The sequence below is a fragment of the Musa acuminata genome, chromosome BXJ3-10 (assembly GCF_036884655.1).
Source record: "Musa acuminata AAA Group cultivar baxijiao chromosome BXJ3-10, Cavendish_Baxijiao_AAA, whole genome shotgun sequence".
Taxonomy (NCBI): domain Eukaryota; kingdom Viridiplantae; phylum Streptophyta; class Magnoliopsida; order Zingiberales; family Musaceae; genus Musa; species Musa acuminata.
In genome coordinates this window covers 22,257,821-22,280,032 of record NC_088358.1, presented here as the reverse complement: position 1 = coordinate 22,280,032, position 22,212 = coordinate 22,257,821, and the positions used below count along the sequence as shown (strand labels likewise).

At 40.8% G+C, this 22,212-nt stretch overlaps 3 protein-coding genes and 1 pseudogene across 4 annotated transcripts; 2 read left to right on the top strand and 2 right to left on the bottom strand.

Moving 5' to 3' along the window:
- Window positions 1-520: 520 nt before the first annotated feature.
- Window positions 521-2,389, bottom strand: LOC135650608 (UDP-arabinopyranose mutase 1-like). Its single transcript, XM_065170089.1, has 4 exons — window positions 1,973-2,389; window positions 1,458-1,708; window positions 1,205-1,373; window positions 521-1,054 (listed from the first exon to the last, which is right to left on the bottom strand). Exons 1-4 carry the CDS (start codon window positions 2,324-2,326, stop codon window positions 710-712), a joined length of 1,119 nt encoding a protein of 372 aa, XP_065026161.1. The 5' UTR covers window positions 2,327-2,389; the 3' UTR covers window positions 521-709.
- A 374-nt stretch (window positions 2,390-2,763) lies between these two features.
- LOC135651390 (transcription initiation factor TFIID subunit 8-like) lies at window positions 2,764-5,061 on the bottom strand (annotated as a pseudogene).
- A 1,080-nt stretch (window positions 5,062-6,141) lies between these two features.
- On the top strand, window positions 6,142-6,489 carry LOC135651389 (inactive protein FON2 SPARE1-like). Its single transcript, XM_065171455.1, has one exon. It carries the CDS (start codon window positions 6,142-6,144, stop codon window positions 6,487-6,489), a length of 348 nt encoding a protein of 115 aa, XP_065027527.1.
- Window positions 6,490-7,744: 1,255 nt separating this feature from the next.
- LOC135651722 (uncharacterized) lies at window positions 7,745-21,553 on the top strand. 2 transcript variants are annotated; one of them, XM_065172094.1, is made up of 6 exons: window positions 7,745-8,171; window positions 11,811-11,897; window positions 14,580-14,738; window positions 14,850-14,936; window positions 15,017-15,088; window positions 19,355-21,553. In XM_065172094.1, the coding sequence occupies exons 1-6, from the start codon at window positions 7,968-7,970 to the stop codon at window positions 21,281-21,283; spliced, it is 2,538 nt and encodes an 845-aa protein (XP_065028166.1). In that variant the 5' UTR covers window positions 7,745-7,967; the 3' UTR covers window positions 21,284-21,553. The 2 variants fall into 2 exon arrangements, with proteins under 2 accessions (XP_065028166.1, XP_065028165.1); XM_065172093.1 differs by having other exon boundaries at window positions 14,577-14,738.
- Window positions 21,554-22,212: the final 659 nt, after the last annotated feature.

Sequence of the window (22,212 nt, the reverse complement as noted above, 5' to 3'; positions counted from 1 at the left end):
AACGCCTTTAGCTCATCCCCAGCAAGAACTTGAAGTCCACGACCAACTAGAGTAAGTGTAGCAACAGGGTTATATCTCTTTGTCTAATTTCTGAGAAATAAAAAAGGAAAAGAATGCAGATTGGAATGAGCCTAACTACCCCATTTGGTGAATTGTGCTGATTTTTTTCGTAATTGACTCGGATCAGTTGGAAGTTTGGTTTTCAATTTTTATTGTCTAATCATCCGATCTAGACAACTATGCTGATCAGATTTCTAACTTGAATTATTTTCTATTGACAAGGCCCTCAATGTGGCTGCTGTACGAGTAGGTCATTAGAAGCTCTAAGTTCTGTGATGTGCCTGAAGCCAAGGGTGGCCTCCAAAAAATAAAGCCATCTAACTTTAAACTTCTTTTGATGAAGTTTCTGCCTATTATCTTCTTAAACACTTGTAACAATTATATTTGATCTTATTATAGAGGAGAAAGGAGAAGGGAGAAAATAAAGGAAGTTGCGGAAAAGGCTACTGAGGCTGACCCAAAAGAAAAAAGAACAAGATCTTTTATTCTCAAAAAAGTATAAAAATGATTACAATCATCAAACTGCATGTCTATTTCAAGCTTCACATGAATGAAAGCCTATAATATAATTACGGAAAAAGATTATAAGCCTCAAACATTACATAGATAGAAAGAAAAAAAAAAAAAGATAATGACTATGCCATCTACTCTATTTCCCATTGGAGGAGCCGTTGACCATTTCAGCTGCTGTTCCGGATGGGTTGAGCTCGTCCCAAGCCTCAATCCATGTAACCATAGCATCGGCAAGCTTGGTGAAGTAAGGGTCAATCTTCCCAAGCTTTTCTCTCACCTGCTTGGACAGTTCAATGTAGCACTTCTGCACGGTGGTGCAATCCTTTGGGAGGACAACTGTCTGGAAGAAGGGGATCAGCTCTTCCTGCCAGAAGATGCCCTTGTACTCCTTTTTCAAGTTCACAAATGGATTGCTAGCTTTGCTGTGCCAGATGTAGGGTAACCCAGTCTTGACCCCCAATCGCAAGTGATCACAGATCACCTAAAATATCATCCATCGGATGTGATTTAGATTGATGGTCATGAGCATGCTTGGCGAGTATAGCGAGTGATGTCATTTGTGTGATAGAGATGAAGATATGACGACAAATCTAACCCGAGTAGCAAAGAATGGACTGAAGCAGAGACTCACCTTGATGCACCACCCAGCCCACATATCATCATATCGCCCAATGGGTTGGCCATCGCCCATAAGTCCAAAGTACATTGCAGAGCCGATGAGCTCACGATCGAAAGCCAGATTCATTCCACACATAGGAAACAGAGTTCCCCTGGGTATCGTAAGAACTGCATCCACATACCTGATGAACACAAAACACAGTAGTTAAGAAATCTGTAAAGCAGTTCTCCAACAGTGAAACCTTCGGTATCACAGTGTTTGGTACCTGGTGTTCCTCTCTCGCGGCTTGACAAGCTGGGTGGCAGCATCATAGTCTGGAATGTTAAGCCAAAGGCCATGAGACACAACCGTCGGAGTGCCCTCGCGGAGGCTGAAAGGGTATCCGCGGACAAAGTCTGTGCCTTCTCGGTAGGGATCATACAAGGTGTTGAAGAAGTAGGGAGTGGATGGTGTCAGGAGATTGCTTATGTGCTGTTCCAGTGCATTGATCTCGTTGCCAGAGGGATCTTTAGCAACCTGTTTGAGATGACAGAAAACGCTGATCTACTTCAGTTTGTGCAATTCAAGATCAACATCAGTGTTCATTCCTTACATATTCTCTTCTCAGAAACTTTACTTCAGTCTGCAGGCGATCGATGAATGAGGAAATATAAGGAATGAAAAAAAGAGATTTTTCAGGGGGGAGGAAACGAAAATAGCGGCATTAAATCAAAAAGGAAACTTGGAGTCTTAATTGAGATAGCAAGCACAAGGTGGGTCGATTTCATAGGCATAACTTACGAAGCAGTCGTCGTCGATGGTGTAGATGTATTTCTTCTTGGAGACCATGTAGCCGAAGCAGCGGCAGGCGGAATCCTTGAAGGAGATGCAGGCGGCCTTCGGGCCCAGGATGCGTTTGATGTCGTTGCGGTTGTAGAGCTCGTAATCGAACCCCTCCGGCACCCGGATCGTCTTGCTCGGGTCCCCGTCCTGTACCACGATCAGGTGGTAGGGCTGAAAGAACGGCCGCCACATCTCCAAGAAGTCCAGGTTCCGTATCGTCGGGATCACGATGTCGAGCTCGTCCTTCAGCAGAGGCGTGCCACGAACCGTCGACGACGATGGTGAATCCTTCCCCGCAGCGGCCGCCGTCATCTCTCTTCCTCTCCTCCTCAACCGAAACAATCGATCAATCCTAGAACAACGAAGAATCCAATGATGAGGAAGAACGATCACCCGCACGCTCGCTTGGGGGCACGTGTCGACACGTGCGGACAAATCGGCGCGAGTAGAGAAAGCGCGCGCGAATTAGCTGGTTTCGGCTAACGGACGGCGGATGCGACGTTTACGGTCGGGTGCCTGACGGGGTCTTCCAGGATCTGTCCTGCGGGCCGCAGGCGAATCGGTCTTAGGAAGGGGGTCAAACTCGCTTAGAATTACTAGCGGTGACCGTACACACATACACAATATATATATATATATATATATATATATATATATATATATATATATATATATATATATTTATATACTCCTTTAAAGTAGACTAAAAAAAATACCCAAAAAGTGGCGTTTAAATGTATGAGCTTTGAAGTACAAGACTAACTTGAAATGCTTCAATATTATTTCCATCTTGCATAAGGCAACGAGTTGATTGTAGTGGCGAAGTCGACTCTTTTGTTATATTAGTTTGACATATATACGTATGTATCCACACGCTGTTTTGCTTTCAAGTATTAGTCTATCTATTTTGATGTGCTTTCTCTCTTCCATCTTCTTCTCCTTGCTATGAAGAAATAATATCTAGATTATATTTTGGTACCATTTGGTGTCACCGTCATGTTAGCATATCACCTATGGCTTCTCCGCAGCATCGTCAAGGATCCTACTAAGACCGTCATCGGCATCAACGCCATCAATCGGCTGCTTTGGATTATGGAGGTCTCTCTCTCTCTCTCTCTCTCTCTCTCGCTCTCTGTGACATCGGCATCAACGCCATCAACCTGCCAGGAACGGTGTCCAGGCAGTGCAAAGCCTAAGGAACAGCATAATGGCATCAACACTTCTGGCCACCACCGCAATCATGCTCAGCTCACCGATCGCGGAAATGCTCATGACAAGCCTCAGCGGGAGCTCAACCAAGCCCGGAGCGCAGGCATTCGTGGTGGGGTATAGGACCAACCTCGGCCTCTCCATCAAACTGTTCTCCATCCTAGTCCGCTTCATGCTGGCCTTCCTCCTCAACGTCCAATCCATCCGGTACTACACCCACACCAGCATCCTCATCACCGTGCGTCTCAAGCGCCACCGCTCACCCGCACACTGCCTCACCGCCGACTACGTCGCGAACACCATGAACAAGGGGAGCTATTTCTGGTCCACTGGAATCCATGCCTTCTTATGCCTTCAGAAGAGAATCGTGCTGCTGCTGCTGCAGATTGATTGTCAACTCCAAACTTGATCTTGAAATGCACGGTAGGCCTGCTTCTAGGAAGAATCTTCTCTCCATCAGTATCGAAGCCAAAAGATCCGACCTTTGCTTATTTCCTCCTGTCATCCTTCTCATCATTGCTCAAAAGCAACGAATCCCTTTCAGAAGAGACTGGTGATGCTGCTGCAGATTGATTGTTAACTCCAATCTTTATCTTGAAATGCACGGTAGGCCCGCTTCTAGGAAGAATCTTCTCTCCATTAGTATCGAAGACAAAAGATCCGACCTTTGCTGGTCATGGCAGGGGTATAAGCCTCAGGCACTGACAGCCTCTTTCCAGCGTCTGCCTCCTGCGGACCAGTGATTTCAGATGCTTCTTTCTCTCCGTATGACAAAGGCGGGGCCAGAAATGGGTTGCTGCTGCAGTCCACCTGCTTGTCCTTCCCATCATTGCCAACACCATTTGTTGGTTGAAACCCAGCTGCACCACTGCAGGCAAGACGATGCTGTAAGCTCAACAATGGCCTCTCCGCCTTCCTCTGCTGCCTTGTTTGTTCCACCATATCTGCTTTGGCATCAGTGGCGGTGTCGAGGTAGGTGTGAGGATCAGGTAGCCTCGGAAGCAATCTGAGCAACGCCGGGTGTAGACTTGGCTACTCGAGGTACAGGGAGTCTGGGGATGGGCCTAAAGAATGGGACTTCCGCCTCAAACTTGGCGATCTCTCGAACAACATCTGAACTAACCAGGCAATGTCGAACATCGGATGCACCGCGAAAACCGCACGACAAGCTCATATCCTGTGTCCCCTGGATGACATCGCACACATTGCGCCAGCCAAATTCGCATAAAAAATCGCAGTTTTGCCTAGAGAGCAGATGTACCGGACCGCAATCTGCGCCAGAGCGTCGTTCGCAAAGCAATGGGAACCGTGAAACCCAGTTGACTCGCAAATCTGGGCGACGGCAATCTCGGCGATGGCGTGGCCGAAATCGGCGTCTCCTGACGGCCGACTTTTCTTCGAGCTGGTCTGCTGATTCTTTCCGCGCTCCTTGCCTCCATCGCTCATGTTCTATCGATCATATTATCGGCGCCAAAATCAGGGCTTTGTCCATCCGCGGCTATTTCGACGGTCGCACGCGCCATGTGGGAAACAGGTTTGCCCACGAAAAGCCCTAGATTTCACCAGCATACGAAATACAGAAACCAGATGGATTCTTGAAGTTGGTCGGTGAGTGGCGGATGGCCTCTGGAGCTACTACAAAGCGGTTCCTCCATGGATCTCCACAAGCTTGAGATCGGGAACAATAGCCAATTTAGTGCAGGAAAAATGAAATCTAGAATTTCTGCAAGAAATTAATCCACGGCAGGCGGATTACATACACTATGAAAAGCTAATCTATGGTTTAGAAAGGAGGCAGACGAAGAGAATGAGAGAAACCCTAGATTCCGAATAGGAGGGAGAGATAGAACGAGTGGTTTGGGATCGAGACGAAAGGGGTTTATACGGCAATTTAAAGACGAGGGTTCGGGGTGAGACTCGGTGCCTGTGAGAGGCATGCTCGCGAGGAACACGTGGCGAGCGGTGGATGGCTGGATGGAGCAAACCATAATAGGAGGCCTTAATGCTGTTCCGGAAGAGCAGCGGACCGCCTTCTTACGGCGCCGGGCGGGTCACATCGACTCGGTTGATCGCCTGGAGTGGCTGCACCGACCGTGGCAGCAAACACGCTCCACCTTCCACCCGACACGCGGTCCCACACACACAGCAAACAACACAACACCGCAGACCATTCGACAAGGCACAAGCACCGCCACTGGGACCTACTAACAAAAGGTGACGCATCGGAGGTATTACGACAATGCCTTTTTTTCTCGGGACTTCCAGCTGGGTCAGCAAGTATCGACGTGGCTTCGTTCTAATTGTCACCACTGGTGTTCGGTGCTCGAGGTATCGCAGGAAACGGCTTCGCATTGTCTGTGAGCTTTCCGCCGTTGGATTTCTAAGTGTATGAATCTGGAACGTGCATGTAACCTGAAAGGTTAACAGAGTATGGTGCTCTTCACAAAGCACAATCTTCAATTCTTTTCTGGGCTGTAATGACCCATCAATAATCCAAAATTTTGGTATATATATATATATATATATATATATATATATATATATATATATAAAGAATTACTTGAATGAATTGTCTCTTGTGTTTTCCTTGCCTTCCAAGTCATCCAAAGCCCACCATGGAGTAGGAAGTCAAACATGTGGATCATCTCTGTTCGTGGCAGTGCCAAACTCAGAGCCATGTCACGGTTCCATATCATACATGTTATCAGTACACACGGCCAAATAAAAGTGACGACAAAATGTTGCACACCATTCGCTTGCATGCATTTACTACGGAGGTCCATTTCTTCATGAGTCTCTTGCCCTGCTGTTTAAAGCTCGCCACCTCTCTCTCTCTCTTTCTTTCTCTCTCCCCTCCCTTTTCTTCTCTTGGAGATCGGCAACTCTCTTCTTGATGGTCTCCTGCCGCCGCAAGAGCCATGTGGAGTTCCTCCTTTTCGCCTGCAATGCTTTGGGCCCTCATCTTGGCTGTCATCTTCCTGTCACCGGCTTCCAGGAGCTCTCTCTCCCAGGCGACCTCGGATGAAGCTTTCCTGGCCTATCATTGCGACCGCCACCACCACCGCTTCCTCCACCACGGTCACCACCGCCGCCTCGTCCAGTACTATCATGATCGGGCTGTGCATGGGCTACCTTCCTGGTGCCGCCGACGTCGGCCAGGCCAGCTTCAGCCTCCTCCGCAGCCGCCGGTCAGGAATGAGATCGATCCAAGATACGGCGTCGAGAAGCGGCTCGTACCGACCGGGCCGAATCCTCTCCACAACTGAGTTCTTGAATCATTAGTTCGACTTTAGCGGCGCCTCATCCTTTCTTGTCCTTTCTTTCCTCTTCCTGTGGTGTTTCTTGAGGATTATGTGCTGCAGCTTCTAATCTTTGGAGTGCCGTGACTTGATTCTTCTACAGGTTAGCGGAAAGGAATCACAATGGAGGATGCTCACTGCTTCTAATTGTTACGTTCAATCTTCATGTTATCTTTTTGATCTGTCTATGGAATTATCATGGGATTCCCTTTTACATGTTTGCTTCTTTCTGAGAGTCATCAAACGAGGCTCATGGTTCATTAAATTGGATGGTGGTAGAGAAATCAATGCGTTGTCGTCTTAGTGGGGCAATCCTTGTTCTCAAACCCCATCATCAAATGCGTTCATGCGTTTCCCTGTGGCTCATGCCTCACGAACCCACTCATAATTCTTGGCTACAGTGTCTCCAGGAAAGTTTGACCATCCTCGTTGCTAAAACTTGAGGCACATCGATCATCTGATGGGCTAAAGAAGCACAATGAGTGGCCATCCTGCTATCATTATAATAACATCGATATTGGTATTAATGAAAATAACTATCATAATAGTAATGGTATCGGTAATGCTAATGACTATGATAATGATAGTTGTACTGGTAATAATAATTATAATGGTCATGGTAATGATAATGATACTGTATCGATATTTGTACAAATGTCGTATTAACAATGGTAATTGTAATGATAATAATAATGATGTTGATGTTGGTATTGATACCAGCATTGGCACTGATATTAGTGATATTAATGATAACAAATATTGGAATTGGTAATGATATTGATATTGTTATTACGAATGAAAATTTGATAATGATGATGATATTTGTAATAATAATTGTATTAATATTAGTAATGGTAACAATGATCTTATTGGTATTGATGATGATAATGATAATGAGAAGTCAAAATCTGAAAACTAATGATTTTTTCGATAAATCTTATTATCAATATATAATTAAAAACTTTTTATGATATATTTTGGATAAGTTTGTTGTTAAATGTAATATCCGTTTACTTACACCTGCTGGAATACCTGCTACGTTATTGGACACTCTGACACGCGGGTCCATTTATGTCACGGCAGGTAGATATAGAGCGTATAAAAAATAAGATCCGACGGTCATTATTACGCAAAACTTCGCCTTTTTGCATCACGTGTTTCTCACGTGAGAGCCAGAATAGATTGATGAGAGTGTCCAAAATAACCCTTCGTCCCCTTCCGGCTTCCCCTCTCTCTTATTTCTCTCTTCCTCCGGAGCCCTAGTCCGAGCACTAACTCCTAATCCTCTCCAAAAGCCTACCGTGTCCGTAGAAACCCTGTCCAAACGCCGCCGTACTGCGTGTCGGATTCCTTTCTCCGGATCTCGCTGCCTCCGATCGCTGCTTTATCCGTGGTATTTTGCTTGATTTGGTTGTTGGATCCGATCGTGCTCGTTCGATCTGAGAATGGAGGTGAAGGATTCGTCCGCTGCTACTGGGACAGCGGTAGCTTCTTTGGGGAGCAAGGATGGTGTCACGGGTGACGAAGGGCATCTCGCCGATGCCGAGGGGCTGGCCAAGGAAGCCGCTTTCCTGTTCCAGGGCCGCCGGTTCCAGGAGTGCGTCGATGTGTTGAATCAGCTTGTGCAGAAGAAGCGGGACGATCCAAAGGTTTGTGGGATTTATCTTTTGGATTGCCTGATTGTGGGGCTAGATCTTTCAGAATTCATGTTTCCTTAATATTACTCTAGGTATATTCTGTCTGAATAGCATTTAAGATTTTTGATTTGGTTGTCAAGTAGCATTTAAGCTTTCTGATTTATCCATTGTTTAGTTGCTGCTAACATTTCTTATGTTCAAAATTTTGATAAGCTCTATTCTTTTACTTGTTTGTGAAATGTTCTGTTTTATTTGCAAAACGATAGCAAATCTGCATTTCTTCACCTTTATTTCATTGGAATTCAGGTCCGACGCTCTAAATATTGCAGCCAAGTGACTGAGTTGTTTCTTAGCAGTGTAAGGCACTCGAGTGCTTGCCTAGATATTTAGGCGAGGTGAGCAAGCCTGAGCGTCTCAGGGTGTCTTAGGCGAGGTGTCTTCAATTGAACGATGGATGCCTTAGGCGCCCACCTGGGCTCCTGTCTAGGCTGTGGACCAAAATACCCACAAAATTTGGCTCAATAATGGGTCATGTCCCCCCTCTATCTGTACTCCCTCGCCAACATTTGTGTGCAACCCTTTTTTCTCTTTTTGTCATGTTCTAGTGCAGTCGAGCTTTCGCCCACTACTGGCCACATGCCTCTTCTTCTCTCCCTTCCCTTTTCCCGTTTTCCTCCTTGTTTACCTCCTCTCTTGATCAATGCTTCATCATCGTCCCCACCATGTCTTTACTCTTTGCTTTTGTTCCTCTTCTTCTCTACCCCTCTCCTATCTCCTGTCTGAGGGTAGCACAGCCCAACATTGCCACCCTCTTGGTGCAGAATAATCTTAATCTATTTCTCATTGAAATAAATTTAAATAATTTGGGGAGTTACTTTGTAAATGTCATAAGTTCTCACTTGGTAACATTTTCAATGTTTTCGGTTCAGTTTCCTAGATTTCTCAAGAAGAAGAACAAGGAAGAAAATGAGAAAAAAAAGCGACCAAAATTTGATTTTGATTGGAGATCATAGATCTTGATTGAAGGATTTGTCTCTAGAAGAAGGTTTCATCAACCTGCAAAATAGGAAGCCTATCAATTAGATATATTATTAAAAGAAATATTATTCACAAAATCAAATATGAAATTTCATTAGAGAAGGAAAGTTGTAATGATTGATATGTCTTGATTTATGGATATTATTATATTCTTCCTCGTTTTTGTAGGTTGTCCATATCTCCTCTTGAATTTGGTCTATAAAAAGGGAATTAAATGCAATTGAACATTAAAGAATGAAAGAATGGATGAATGAATGACTTATTTTCCCACATTATATTTGAATGGTTATGAGACCATATATCTATTTGGATAGTCTGATTAGGTCACACATTTTGAGACATGTGGAGGTGCGATAACTTATTCCTAGGAGTTAATTTCCTGAGCCATAACGAGCATAGTTGTTATCATTCTAACTATCACTGTGTCTTATCTTTATCTTTTTTCCTTCCTCTTTTGTTCACTTTTTCTTGGTTAAAAATGAAAAATATTTTCCTTTAAATCAAAATAGCAAATTCGTATAATGTTGAAATATTTTAATCTATTTTTTTGTTTAAGTGAATTTGAATAGTTTAGGGGGGTATTTGAATCCATGTGTATACGAGAACTATGACGTTTTGCTACTGTTGTTGTTAGTTTTTAAATAGAGTTTTGAAAGAAGTTCTCCAAGGGGTCAATCATGGTATGAAAAGAAAGTGCTTTATCAAAAGAAAAGAGGTAAGATATGATTTTTTGACGGATAGAAATAGTGTTTTTTTTATGTTAGGGGACCTTGATGTCTTTCTATTTATCTTCTAAATTCTTCTTCAATTTTCTTCTGTTATTTTTTGTTACTTGGACTTACAATCAAATCTGGAGTTGGGCTCACATGTCACCAGTTAGGTAATGCATGGCTGGGTTGGCAAAAAACTTAGCCGAAAAATGGGCTATCTCAGATGAGGCATGGACAACATGCAGTCATGAATCAGAAAGCTTTTTGGAAGTTTTAAATTACCTAGGTCTTTTAAGAGGAAAGACCAGCTGGGAAATATGTCCCATGTCGAAGTGGGAATACGAGAGAGGGGGATAATTTATCATCTTGCATGTTTCCTATTAGGTTATTTTGAATTTGTTTTTATGTAAGAAATAGTGCATGGTATACCATTTTATTTTATTAGCAGTTAAAGTTGAATTTGTTTTTATGTAAGAAATAGTGCATGATATACCCTTACAAGCATGGTAAAAGCTCATGCTTGGGTTGTGTTCTTTCATTGTACATAATAAAGTTATTTTATTAGCAGTTGAATTATTTGGTTAAAAAGTTTTTTTAGTTAGTATTTTTAATCGCTTGCTCGAGAGGCTTCTCCACCTTGAATTGGAGAAGCACTTGTTGGAGGTGACATTCACATAGTTTCTCTTTATTTGTCGTCACTGCTTCTTTTTCTTCTTCCTTCTCTGTCCTATATTTCTAACTGCCTCAAATTGCTGCAGACAAGCCTTTATCTAAACTTTTTCTTATCGACCCTGCTAACCGATTTCAATGACATGTTTATAATTTTGTATTTATTTCATGTGGTCCCAGTCATTTTTGTTAATGTCCTCAGTACAGGAGGCTTATGCCTTGTCAGGCATCCTTCCTGTATAGTCTTTGAATACCTTTAATGCGAGAATAGATTTCAGAGCAAGATTCAATTTTTTTATGCTTATTCTATTTGTCTTTTTCCCTCATACAATGTTTGCTATATCTTGCATGTTTAATTTTATATGTAGGTGCATTGTGTCAACCTTAAATATTGTTTGTTTGTCATTTCAATTAGACATGGAATGTTATTCATCATCCATGAAATCTAAGTACCTGCTGTTTTGTGTGGGTTGAGCTTTTTTCAATTATTTAGCTCTATTAATGGCTGCATGCTAGGTTAAACTATGTCCAATAAATATCTGACATCTCATTCTTCACCATTTAAGTTTAATTTCCATTGTTTTTCACATGCCTCTTGAATTTGCTTCGTTTTGCTTTTTATTTTTTTCTACATATTTAAATACCTCTTTGGCAGTGTACTAGGTTATACTATTATGCACCAATTATGCATGTGCAGAATCATTTCTTGGACATTAAAATTTTATTTCTTTGCTAGTTTGTCAATTACCAGCTTATAATTTTTGAAGAAAATTTTGTTTCATTCAGTATTGAATTTTACAGTATCTTTACTTTTGAATCTCTTCAAGAATAAGCTTGGCGCCATGCATTCCATGAATCTTAAGTATTCTAACTTTTTTCCTTCAAAACGTGCATGGAGGTGATCATAAAACACCTTTTGTTTGCCTTTATGATGTAATATTTCTTGATCAACATTTGTGTTTTATTGTGTGCTGTCATTTGTACAGGGTACTTTCATGATAACAGTAATCTAATTTCAATTTAATCCATATGTGATATCAATTGACTGACTAGATGTATAACTAAGACTGTTTATACCCCTGGTTCTGCTTCATTCATTACTTTGTTGTTATCTATAATGTACTATCATTTTGTTTTCTGGCTTGCATATGACAGAACAAGAGGATATTTTAATGTGCACATTTCTTGTCAAGTAATATTATAATTGTAAATGGAATTTTGTCCCCAATTTCAGATTCTTCATAACATTGCTGTTGCCGAACACTACCGAGATGGTTGTTCTGATCCGAGGAAACTTCTTGATGTACTTCTCAAGTTTAAAGTAAGTTATGCTTTTCTGTTTCTTATTCTATGTTTTGAATAACCATGCGGTGAAGAACCTTTCAAAAGTTGCTCTAGAGAAAAGCTGCTTGTTCTCCTGCAATAGTAGTACTAAGCTACTGAATAGTTTTTTTATAGGAACAAAGCTATTCTTGGTACAATAGTCATATTAAACTTGCAAATAGCTTCCATATAGAAGCAAGGCTGCTGCTGTAGAAGTAGTACAAACCAAGGTTTTTAATCTTGTAACATACCGGTGTACCAAGCAAATTGCAAATAGCTTCCTGTAGAAGTAGTACAAACCAAGGTTTTTAATCTTGTACTGTATCGGTATACCGAGCTTTGCTCGGTACGGTAGAGGGTACCGAGTGGTACGCCAAGGCGTACTCTGCGGTGCACCTAAAAAGGGCATAAAAATTGATCCCACGACTCAAAACCGACATAATTACCAAAAGAAACCCCATCCTTGTTTTTAACCTCTTACTATCTGTCTCAGTAGAAATGAGTGACGACGAATAACCATCCTTAGTCACTGAAACGGGGCGGTTTACAAAGGTGATGTTGGGTCGTGTTCCATCGTTCGACAGTGTCGCTACGACGGGGGTTGCGACGGGACCAGAAGTAGAGGAGTCGAGGTCGGAGGGAGGTAGCTTCTTCCGTGAGGGCTTCTTCAAGCGGTGGGCAGGAAGTGGTCCCAAATGGTGTCAAAGGTCGTGGCGGCGTGGAAGGTGGTCAAGACGGCGAATAAGCAGCATGCCTCCTGGGGCGACTTAAGGGAAATGGCGTGAGCGGCGCAGAGCTCCGGAAGTCTCTCAATTCTTGACTCTTCTCCATATCGTGCTCAATCTGTCACATGTTCTCCTCTCTCTCCCTCTCTCTTTCTGTGAAAAGGGCACAGAAAAGGAAGCAAGTTTTTGTGTTGGAGCACTATTACAGATAGTAACGATCGATTTCGACCGTTACCGACTTGTATTGGGCTGTAACGATTGAAATTTCAACTGTTACCGCTCGGTACAGTCCCGTATTGTCCGATACGGGCTATATCAATGATACCGCCCGGTAGCAGACGGTTTGTGTACCGGTCTATTGGTGGACTGGTACATACCTCCTGTACTGGGCGGTACGGTTTGGCTTTAAAAACCCTGGTACAAACTAGCAAATAGGTCTACTATAAGTGCAGCTGCTGCTGGAGCAAAGTTGCTGTTGTGGTAGTAGTACTGAGATAGTAAATAGCTTTATATAGGAGCAAAATTTTTGTTGCAGTGGTAGTATTAAGGTAGCAAATAAATCTATATAGGAGAAAAGCTGTTGTTATTATTGTAGTAGTACCCCATGCTCTCTCTCTCTCTTTCTGTTTCAGATGTTTTTGAAAGGAACATCACAGAATGACATTGCCTTCGCTATGTAACTGCATCAAATTCCTACTCACCAAACTTGGTTCTTCAATACAAAAAAACACAAAGGTTAATAATGATGATCCCTCAGCAAATCAGCGCGAATTGCGTATCCTAATTCAACATGTATTTCAGGATGAGACTGATTGATGTAATGATCCCCCAATTTCGGAGAACAGCAGCTCAGCCATCTGCTACAATAGTCTCATTTCAGTTGATGTTGTTCTTGGCAGATGGTTTGTAATAAGTGTTATAACCATATTTTCATGTATCATTGAGGGAAAAGAAATTAAAAAAAAGCTGTCATGTCATGGGGATTTATTGGGTCTGGACTATTAAGGACTGCTCCGACGAGTGCTGACTGGTACTGGACTGTAGTGCACTATGGAACCCTGGTTAATCTGATTATCAGTGTCAGTATAGACTGAGATTTTTATCAAAGTGGTATTCCTCTAGTGAAGACACCCTGTACTATTTTTCGTTAGGATAACTTTAGCATCGCTCACGTCTCTGCAGTTGCTTTTTTAATATCCTTATGTTCCTCAAGGCTATCTGTCATTGAAGTACTTGTCTTTCATCATCTGACTAAATGATTCATGATAAACATTCATCCACGTCACATTGGTTCTTTGTACTAATTATTAAATTAAAAAAGGGCTGCATAATTCATGAGGTTCTTGCCTAGATGATACACTTATGTTTGTGTCCATGGGAAAAACCTTTTGTAAACAGACAAATTTGTGTTTGGATATGCATACTGGTGACATAGGCATTCATGATATTCTGCTCTGCACTCCAAGACACATTTTAAGAAATTCTGCCAGTATAGATTTCTCAGTTATCAAATTTACAGGGCCTTAAAGTGGTTCTCCTCACAATGCACTCTCGTTTTGTATTGGCAATTTTTTTTCTCTAGTGATTTAGCCTGTTTCACAAAATATAAACCCAAATCTGGTTGGTATTAGACTGGCAGAGATTTTTTTTTGGCTTCCCATTTAATTTTTTTCCTAGTTGATTGTGAGGTTAAAGCTGTAAATCTCCTGTTTCTGCTGTACCAGAAACTGCGGTAGCTCCCTGGGAATATCTTATGTTATCTATTACCTTTTTCCTTGTTACTGCTAGTCTTCTATGTTATTCTCATTATGCATGTTTGCCATTTGCTTAATATGATCACATTTCTTTTTGAGCCAGCATTTTCTTGTTCTTGCAAGTGAGAATTTATTTTAAATGTGGTTTTACCAAATACCAACACCTTCTTTTAGACTAATTAATTGTTTCTGGTACAGCAGCAAGGTGAAGACCTCGCTTGTTCTTCTGGAGAACAGACCGAATTGGGGAATCGGAGTGTGAATAATATGGTTTCAGGATCCAAAGTGAATAATCCTTCAGACAGTGGCAGAATTGTTTATGCAGAAGAGTTTGACACTTCAGTAATACTGTTGAACATTGTATGTACTTATGTGTTTGTATTTTGACCAAAAATTCTTTTCCCATAGTCATTTAATGCAAATCAAAGGTGGTTCTAATAATGTCACTTTACTCATTTTGGTTCTTTTCAGGCTGTTGTGCTTTACCACGTCCATGAATATGTGCAGGCATTATCAGTCCTTGAAACATTATATCAGAATATTGAGCCCATTGATGAGGTCTTTGTCAGTTATCTTGTGTATGCATATGATGGCCTCTTTTCTTCTTTTCCTTCAATCAGTGCTTTTGTCTCATGCAGAGAATAGCTCTTCATGTGTGTGTTCTGCTGCTGGATGTTGCATTGGCCTGCCAAGATGCTTCAAAAGCTGCAGTAAGTTTACAATGGAAGTGTCATTTATTTTCTTTTCCTGCTTCAATGTTGCCTCCAACTTCTGTTGTATGGAACATGAAATAAAGAACTTGTGGGGCAAAACAAAACTCCTTTTGTGACTTATCAGTATATTGATTTATGTATATTAGGTCTTTGTGACCTACTCTCACTATAAGCTTCTGAAAATAATGTGGTTTCTGATAATTGAACTAAGTTAAAAGACAATAGAAAAAATAATTGAATTTTGAGTGACCTCCGTGGTGGAATTGCACTGAATAATGTTACGCATGACAAGTATTACGTATGACATGGCAATACAAGCCACTGATACTTTATCTTGTTTTTCCTTAATTCATATGCACACTTTTGTAGAAAACTAATATATTTGATTTCTACATGCTATGATCTGATGTAGCCATTTGTCATTAAAATTTCGAACCTACAATTCATCAAAAAGGAAGCAGGTCAAAATTTTTGTTGTGTGGTTAATTTGTCATTAGTGAAGTGTTGAAATTGCTTTGTTTATGAAGATCAGTGGAATTTCATGCCTTATTTCAGGGTGAAGACTATGTTTCATGTCTTTTGAGAATATTAGATGTCTGAAAAGCACTATCTGTACTTTTGAAGTACCTGATGATTTGGTTGACCTGTGTCTTGTAATAGAGGTAGTTCATCATCAAGATATAATATAGAGGGAGTTGACCTGTATCTTGCAACAGAGGTAGTTCAGTTCCATTGGTGCTTATTAAGATCTTGTTGCATCTCTTATATCTATTTACAATGTGACACTATGTTTTCCTTTTACTCTATGTACCAAAGCCTTCCAGGAGTATTGTCTTTTTAAACTTTTGCACATTGGATAGGTTGTTCCATGTCTCTACCATGATTACATAACTAAACTTGTATTTGACAAAGGAAGTCCCTTAAGCATCGACTCCCTTAGTCTCAGCCAGTGAGGTTCTTGCTTGCTTTGGATATCCACACCGATAGGAAGCTGCTGAAGGTAAACTCAATAATGTCCCATACGTGCAATACCACTCGCTCACACTACCACTGTCATATCACTCCACCACTACTGTCGCTTCACTCCTCCATGATGTTGCTTCCATCCAAGACAAATAGTTCTCCGTCGCTGTCTCTCCTTACACTTCAGGGGTTCTAGTTGATACTGACTAGCACTAAACATATTGACACTCGGAAGATTGGTGCTACTAGTCAGTCCTGTAACAGATTCAATTGTCAGTCAGTATCAGTATTAGACCGAGATAATCCTTGGGTTAGTGGACTAGTTTATTTAATAACAATATCAAAATAAAAAACATATCTGATGATTGAAGAGTTTTTTAGTATCAATTTCTAAGAATCTGAGATATCTAGAACTTCTCTATCTATAGAGAAATTAAGATAACTAGTTATATTATGAAACTGTGAGAAGGAGTCTTTGGAGGTAAGATAAGGCATGAAACAAGAATTTTGGAGAATCAATTTGGTTTTATGACAAGATTAATGACAAATGATATATATCTATAAAGGAAATTAATAAAAACTATAGAGAGGAGAGATCTGCATGGTTTTTATTGACTTAGAAAAAGCTATTATAGAATCCCAAAGAATTATTGGAGTGGGTTTTAGAAAAAAAAAGGTGTGTTTACTATTTATATTGACATTATAAAAGATATGTAAGGTAAAAATGTGTCTTAGAATTATAGTGAGCATATCAGCGAGTTTCCTATTACTATAGGGATACATCAAGGATCAACATTTTAGTCTTTATGTTTTTATATTGATAATTTATTAACTTACTAGTCATATGAAGGATAGGTCCATATGTTGTATGTTTTTTGCTGCGTATTTCTTTGATTGATGCAAATTTAAATGAAATTGATTTATAACTTGAGTTGTGAAGACCGTACTCGGTAATACTAAATGCAGAAATATAGATATAGTTGGGATTGATGGACAAGAGGTTTAGGCAAGTAAAACCTTTTCGTATCTTAACTCTATTGTTCAACAAGACTGGGAGACTGATGAAGATGTTCAGAGTAAAAGTAAGGTAGTTAAAATCAAGAGAGGCTTCAGGGGTTGTGTGACCAACAGGCAAGGAATTCAATTTCACCCAGATTCCATACTTTTCTGTGTGTAAACTGAGATGTAGACCACCCATTTTGGGCAGTTGATCCCCTTTCTTCCTTTCGTTAAGTTGGTTTTTTCTTTTAGAAGGGGCCGAGCCACCAAGCCGGATGCCTTTAGTGGCTCATGAGGGGTTGTGAGTTTGGTCTCCCTCTCTGCACTATCTCATGATCTTTGTTGGCCCTTGCCACCGCGTATCCGCTGTGTTGCTTGCTTCCTCTGGTATCTCTCTTTATCCTCGTCCTCCGTTGCCTCCTCCTTCCTTCTCTCTTCTCTCTTCCCGAAACGGAATAGATCCATAGTACATGCCAGTGTACCATGTGTTAGTTTGTTGCAGCCCGACCTGTTTGTTTCATTCCTTGTCATCAGGTGCCTCTTAAATTGAAAAAGGAATTTCATAAGGCAGCTGTTAGGCTAGCCATACTTTACATTCAGGATTTAGGCATCAAGAGACAACATATGCAAAATGTTTCTATACCGAATATTGAAGTGGATTTGCAAAGTTACTAGGAACAATAGATTAGAAATATTTTCTTGAACAATTAGATATGATCCCTAATCCCACCTCTGTTTTTTTGTCAACCAAGTGCGGCCCAGCTGTTACCCTTTCACTGCAACAGCCTATCATTTTTTCCCCCCAAACAGGTCCTCCACCTCCTGCAACTAAACAACGCTTGGTACTTTGATCAGCAACTTATTCTCTGATCCTCTAACAACAGTAATAACAGCACTAAACCAGCCTTCTGAGTCCAACAAAGTACTTCTGTATCTCTCAATTCTCTTTTCTCCTATGCCACTGCTTGCCCAATTAAGATGTATCCTATAAGTAAGATTCCAGTGAACTCCATGGCTTCATTGACATCTGCAATTTCCTTGATGGCCTTATGGAATCATTGGTTCTAATCTCAGATATTGTATCCTGACAATCTCTTAGTTTCATCTAGAACAGTTCACCTAACAACAGGTTTGCTCCGATCTTACTGAAGTAAGCATCAACCCTTTTGGGTTGAACATAAACATAAATGAGGGGTATTAACAATCTGGATTATGCTTAGTAATTTTCTATGATAAGCAGTGTATCTAAACTTTGTGATGATTTTTATGGGATTTTCATGTGATCTGGACTTAAAAGTGCTTTTATTATGCTGGTGAGAGTGAATTTTGATAGCTTTGGGATCTTGAAATTTCCAGTGAATCCACTACTAGGGAAATTCCTTTTCTATTCTCAGCTGAAAGCTTTGTGCCTGCAGAAACTTAATGTTGCTAGCTTTGGGATTGCCTATTCTATGTCCTTGTATTCTTGGTTAATCTAATTCTGGTGCGCTGAGAAAGTACTCTTGTAACACATTGGATGCCGATAAATCTAATCATGCTGGCAGAGGGAAACAAGCTTTGCACCGGGCAAGCAATAAGTTAGGATTAGGAAAGGTGTGGTTCTAGCTTTAGGAGAGCGAGATATGAATAACTTTCTCTTTCTTTGGGTGTGAAAGTAGGGTATCAATCAATTTCAACGTAGGAATCAATGCTCTGCTTGGTTACGTATGTATATCAGTTGCACTCAATTCTATGATTTTTGATTTGTACTGCATAGAACTGCACAGTTACTTAGAGAGTCTCGTATTAGTTGTCCTGCTTCTCTGCTGCAACATTGGATCAGGGAACTTTAAAATATATTTTGAAATATTTACACGTTGGGTGTGTCATAGTAGCTTTTCTACAAAGCTTGCTTTTTAGTGTACCTATGTTAACCTCCGTCTGGCATTTCTACAAAGCTTGCTTCACTGCTTCACTGCTGCTACACTCTGTCTGGCATTTAACCTCTTTAAGGTTCATGTCATGAGATATTTCATGGAGGATCAGAGTACCTATGTTAAATTGGATCAGAGTACCTATGTTACATTTAGTTTATTGCTAAAGGTTTCATCCTGGAACATTCGATATGACTACTACATTTCTCATCAAATTCATTAATTTTGTTATTGCTGATATTATTATTTGAAACTCATTGCCCATGTTGGATTATTTTTTCTGTGTTCCAATTTATGATCATGGTATTCTGCAAAAAATTTAGTAATATTCACATAGGTTTGGTTTTTTTGTAATGCTCTGCTCAAACTTCTTATATTTTTGTTTCAGGATGTTATTCAATACCTGGAGAAATCTTTTGGTGTTGGTCATGCTGTCGGGCAAGGAGATATCGGCAGCTGCATCCAACACCCATCTAACCAAGGATTGAAAGTTTCTATAACAAACAACTTCTCTGCTCCAGATGCCTCCAGTACAGATTCAAGTGGTAGCATCAATGTTCCTGAAAATGCTTTGACAAGAACTTTATCAGAAGAGACACTAGAATATGAGACCTTATATTCAACACTGGATACTGGTACCGAGAACTTGGAGAGGCCTACCCCCAACGATAACTCAAAAACATCAGCTGATCAAGCAGCTTCTGCCATTGATCTAAAGTTAAGTTTGCATCTTTACAAGGTACGACTACTGCTGCTCACAAGGAACCTGAAGGCTGCAAAGCGTGAAATCAAGCTGGCTATGAACATAGCACGTTTTGGAGATTCATCTACAGCACTTTTGTTAAAGTCTCAGTTAGAATACGCTCGTGGCAACCACCGTAAGGCTATAAAATTATTGATGACATCCGGTAACAGATCTGATCCAGCAACCCTTTGTATATTTAACAACAATATGGGGTGCATATACCACCATCTTGGGAAACATCACACTTCGACTTTGTTCTTCTCTAAGGCATTAAAATGCAGTGCATCTCTTGGGTGTGAGAAGCCTCTGAAGCTTTCTACCTTTTCTCAAGATAAATCATTCTTTATAGTATATAACTGTGGCTTGCAATACTTGCTTTGTGGAAGACCACTGGTCGCAGCCCGCTGTTTTGACAAAGCTAGGCCAGTATTTTATGACAAACCCATTTTCTGGCTCCGATTTGCTGAATGCTGCTTGTCAGCTCTAGAAAAGGGACTTCTGGCAAAAACTGGTTCTTCATCATCAGATGGCAAGGAGGTGAAAGTTCATGTAGTTGGATCAGGCAGATGCAGACAATTAGTGATTGATGATTTCAGCTCGGGACATAGATATTCTGACTGCTTAGGAGAGGGTGGTTTAATCACTTCTGATGGCGAACATAGACTTTCACTTCCTTTTGCTCGACGGTGTCTCCTCAATGCTCTGTATCTGCTCAATAAAAGTGAAAAGGTCCAGTCAAGTGGATCGCTCTCTAGAAAAGAAGAAGAGGATACCTACCTTGCAACATCTGCTAATTCAAAGAATTTGAGCCACAAGAATATACTGTCTGGTAACTCAAAAGCTTCAAACGCAACATCAACCCCTGGGACTTCTACTAATAGTGATTCCAAAGAAACAAAGGGAGGTATACTCTTGAACACGACATTGCAGAGTTCTCTTTCTTCATATGAGGAAATATGTAGAAAAGAAATGAACATGATAAAGCAGGTTGTTCTAGGCAACCTAGCTTATGTGGAGTTGAATTTAGGGAATCCATTAAAAACATTATCTGCCGCAAAAGAACTCCAGCAGTTGCCTGGCTGTTCCAGAATGTATGTATTTCTCAGTCATGTATATTCTGCTGAAGCACTTTGCTACATGAACCAACCAAAAGAAGCAGCTGAGCATTTGTCATTCTATGTGTCGGAAAAGAATGAAGTTCAGTTGCCTTACAGTGAAGAAGATAGGGAAAAGTGGAGAACAGATAGAAGTGGGGATGGGGAAGAGTCGAGTGGTCCTCCTAATGTCAAAACTAGTGAAGAAATCCAAGGTATGATGTTTATGAAGCCTGATGAGGCTCGTGGAACGCTCTATGTAAATCTTGCTGCAATTTGTGCAATACAAGGAAATATTGAGCAGGCTAGCTTATTGGCGAAGAAAGCTCTGGTTGCACTGCCTAGCAATCCAAGAGCTGCACTTGCTGCCATCTACATTGACCTTCTACTAGGGAGAACACAAGATGCTCAAGTTAAATTGAAACATTGCAGACAGGTCAGATTCTTTCCCACTCATGTAAGAATGGGCAGCACATGATTGTACCAATGATCAACAACTACCGTATACTAATGAAGTTTGTACTAGATCAGAATTTTAGGGTTCTATGTACCACACAGACAGTTGTTTGTAGAATAAACTTTCTTATTTAGGGTCGGTGGCGCTGCACATAATTTTAATGTGGTTGCCCACCTTTTGAGTTTGAACTGTAGCCCGGGATCAGGCCAAGAGAGATGAGCTACTTTATGAACCGTGTGGAAAATTCATTCATTCAGGAAATTGACCCGTCTTCCCTTCTTGGTGGTGTAATCTGCTCTTGTTTGAAGATTGGCACAATTCTGGTAGATGATCCTTGTGTTCCACTCCAATTATAAATGCATCAAGCGCTGTTTGAACTATGGTATGATGCTGTTGGTGGAAATTGCTATTTTTTTTTCTTTTCTCTGTTTATTATTTTTGGAACTCTATTCACTGTATAGCTTTATTATGGAACTCTCTTTCCAATTGATCTTCTTTATTCACCGGGACTGATGGAAATGCACAAGTTATAAATGCTATCCTGAATTGCTTGTCTTTAACCTCGAAAAATAGCATGTCGAATAGCATTTTCTTCAAATATGCAATGGTGATTTCCTGCTTTGCTTAAATTGTTGTGCAAGAAAAGCCACTTATTCTGCCTGCTTTGATGTAGAGAGAAGAGAAGATAGAACAGAAAACACATTTAGAGGAAAGTAGATTCTCCAAGTGAATTCTCATGTTTAGATTCGACCAGCACAAACTAGGGGTAATAAGTGAGACATTCCCATTCTTCGGAGATTGGAAAGGACTTGTGGGGAGAGTTGAGATATATTTGTTTCGTAACCTGGTTGTAAAACAAGTGGAAAGAGTGTTGAGATATGGAGGAACAAGAGATGAATGTACCCAAGTCACTTGTAACAAGGAAAACCTCGAAGAAAATATATTCGTTG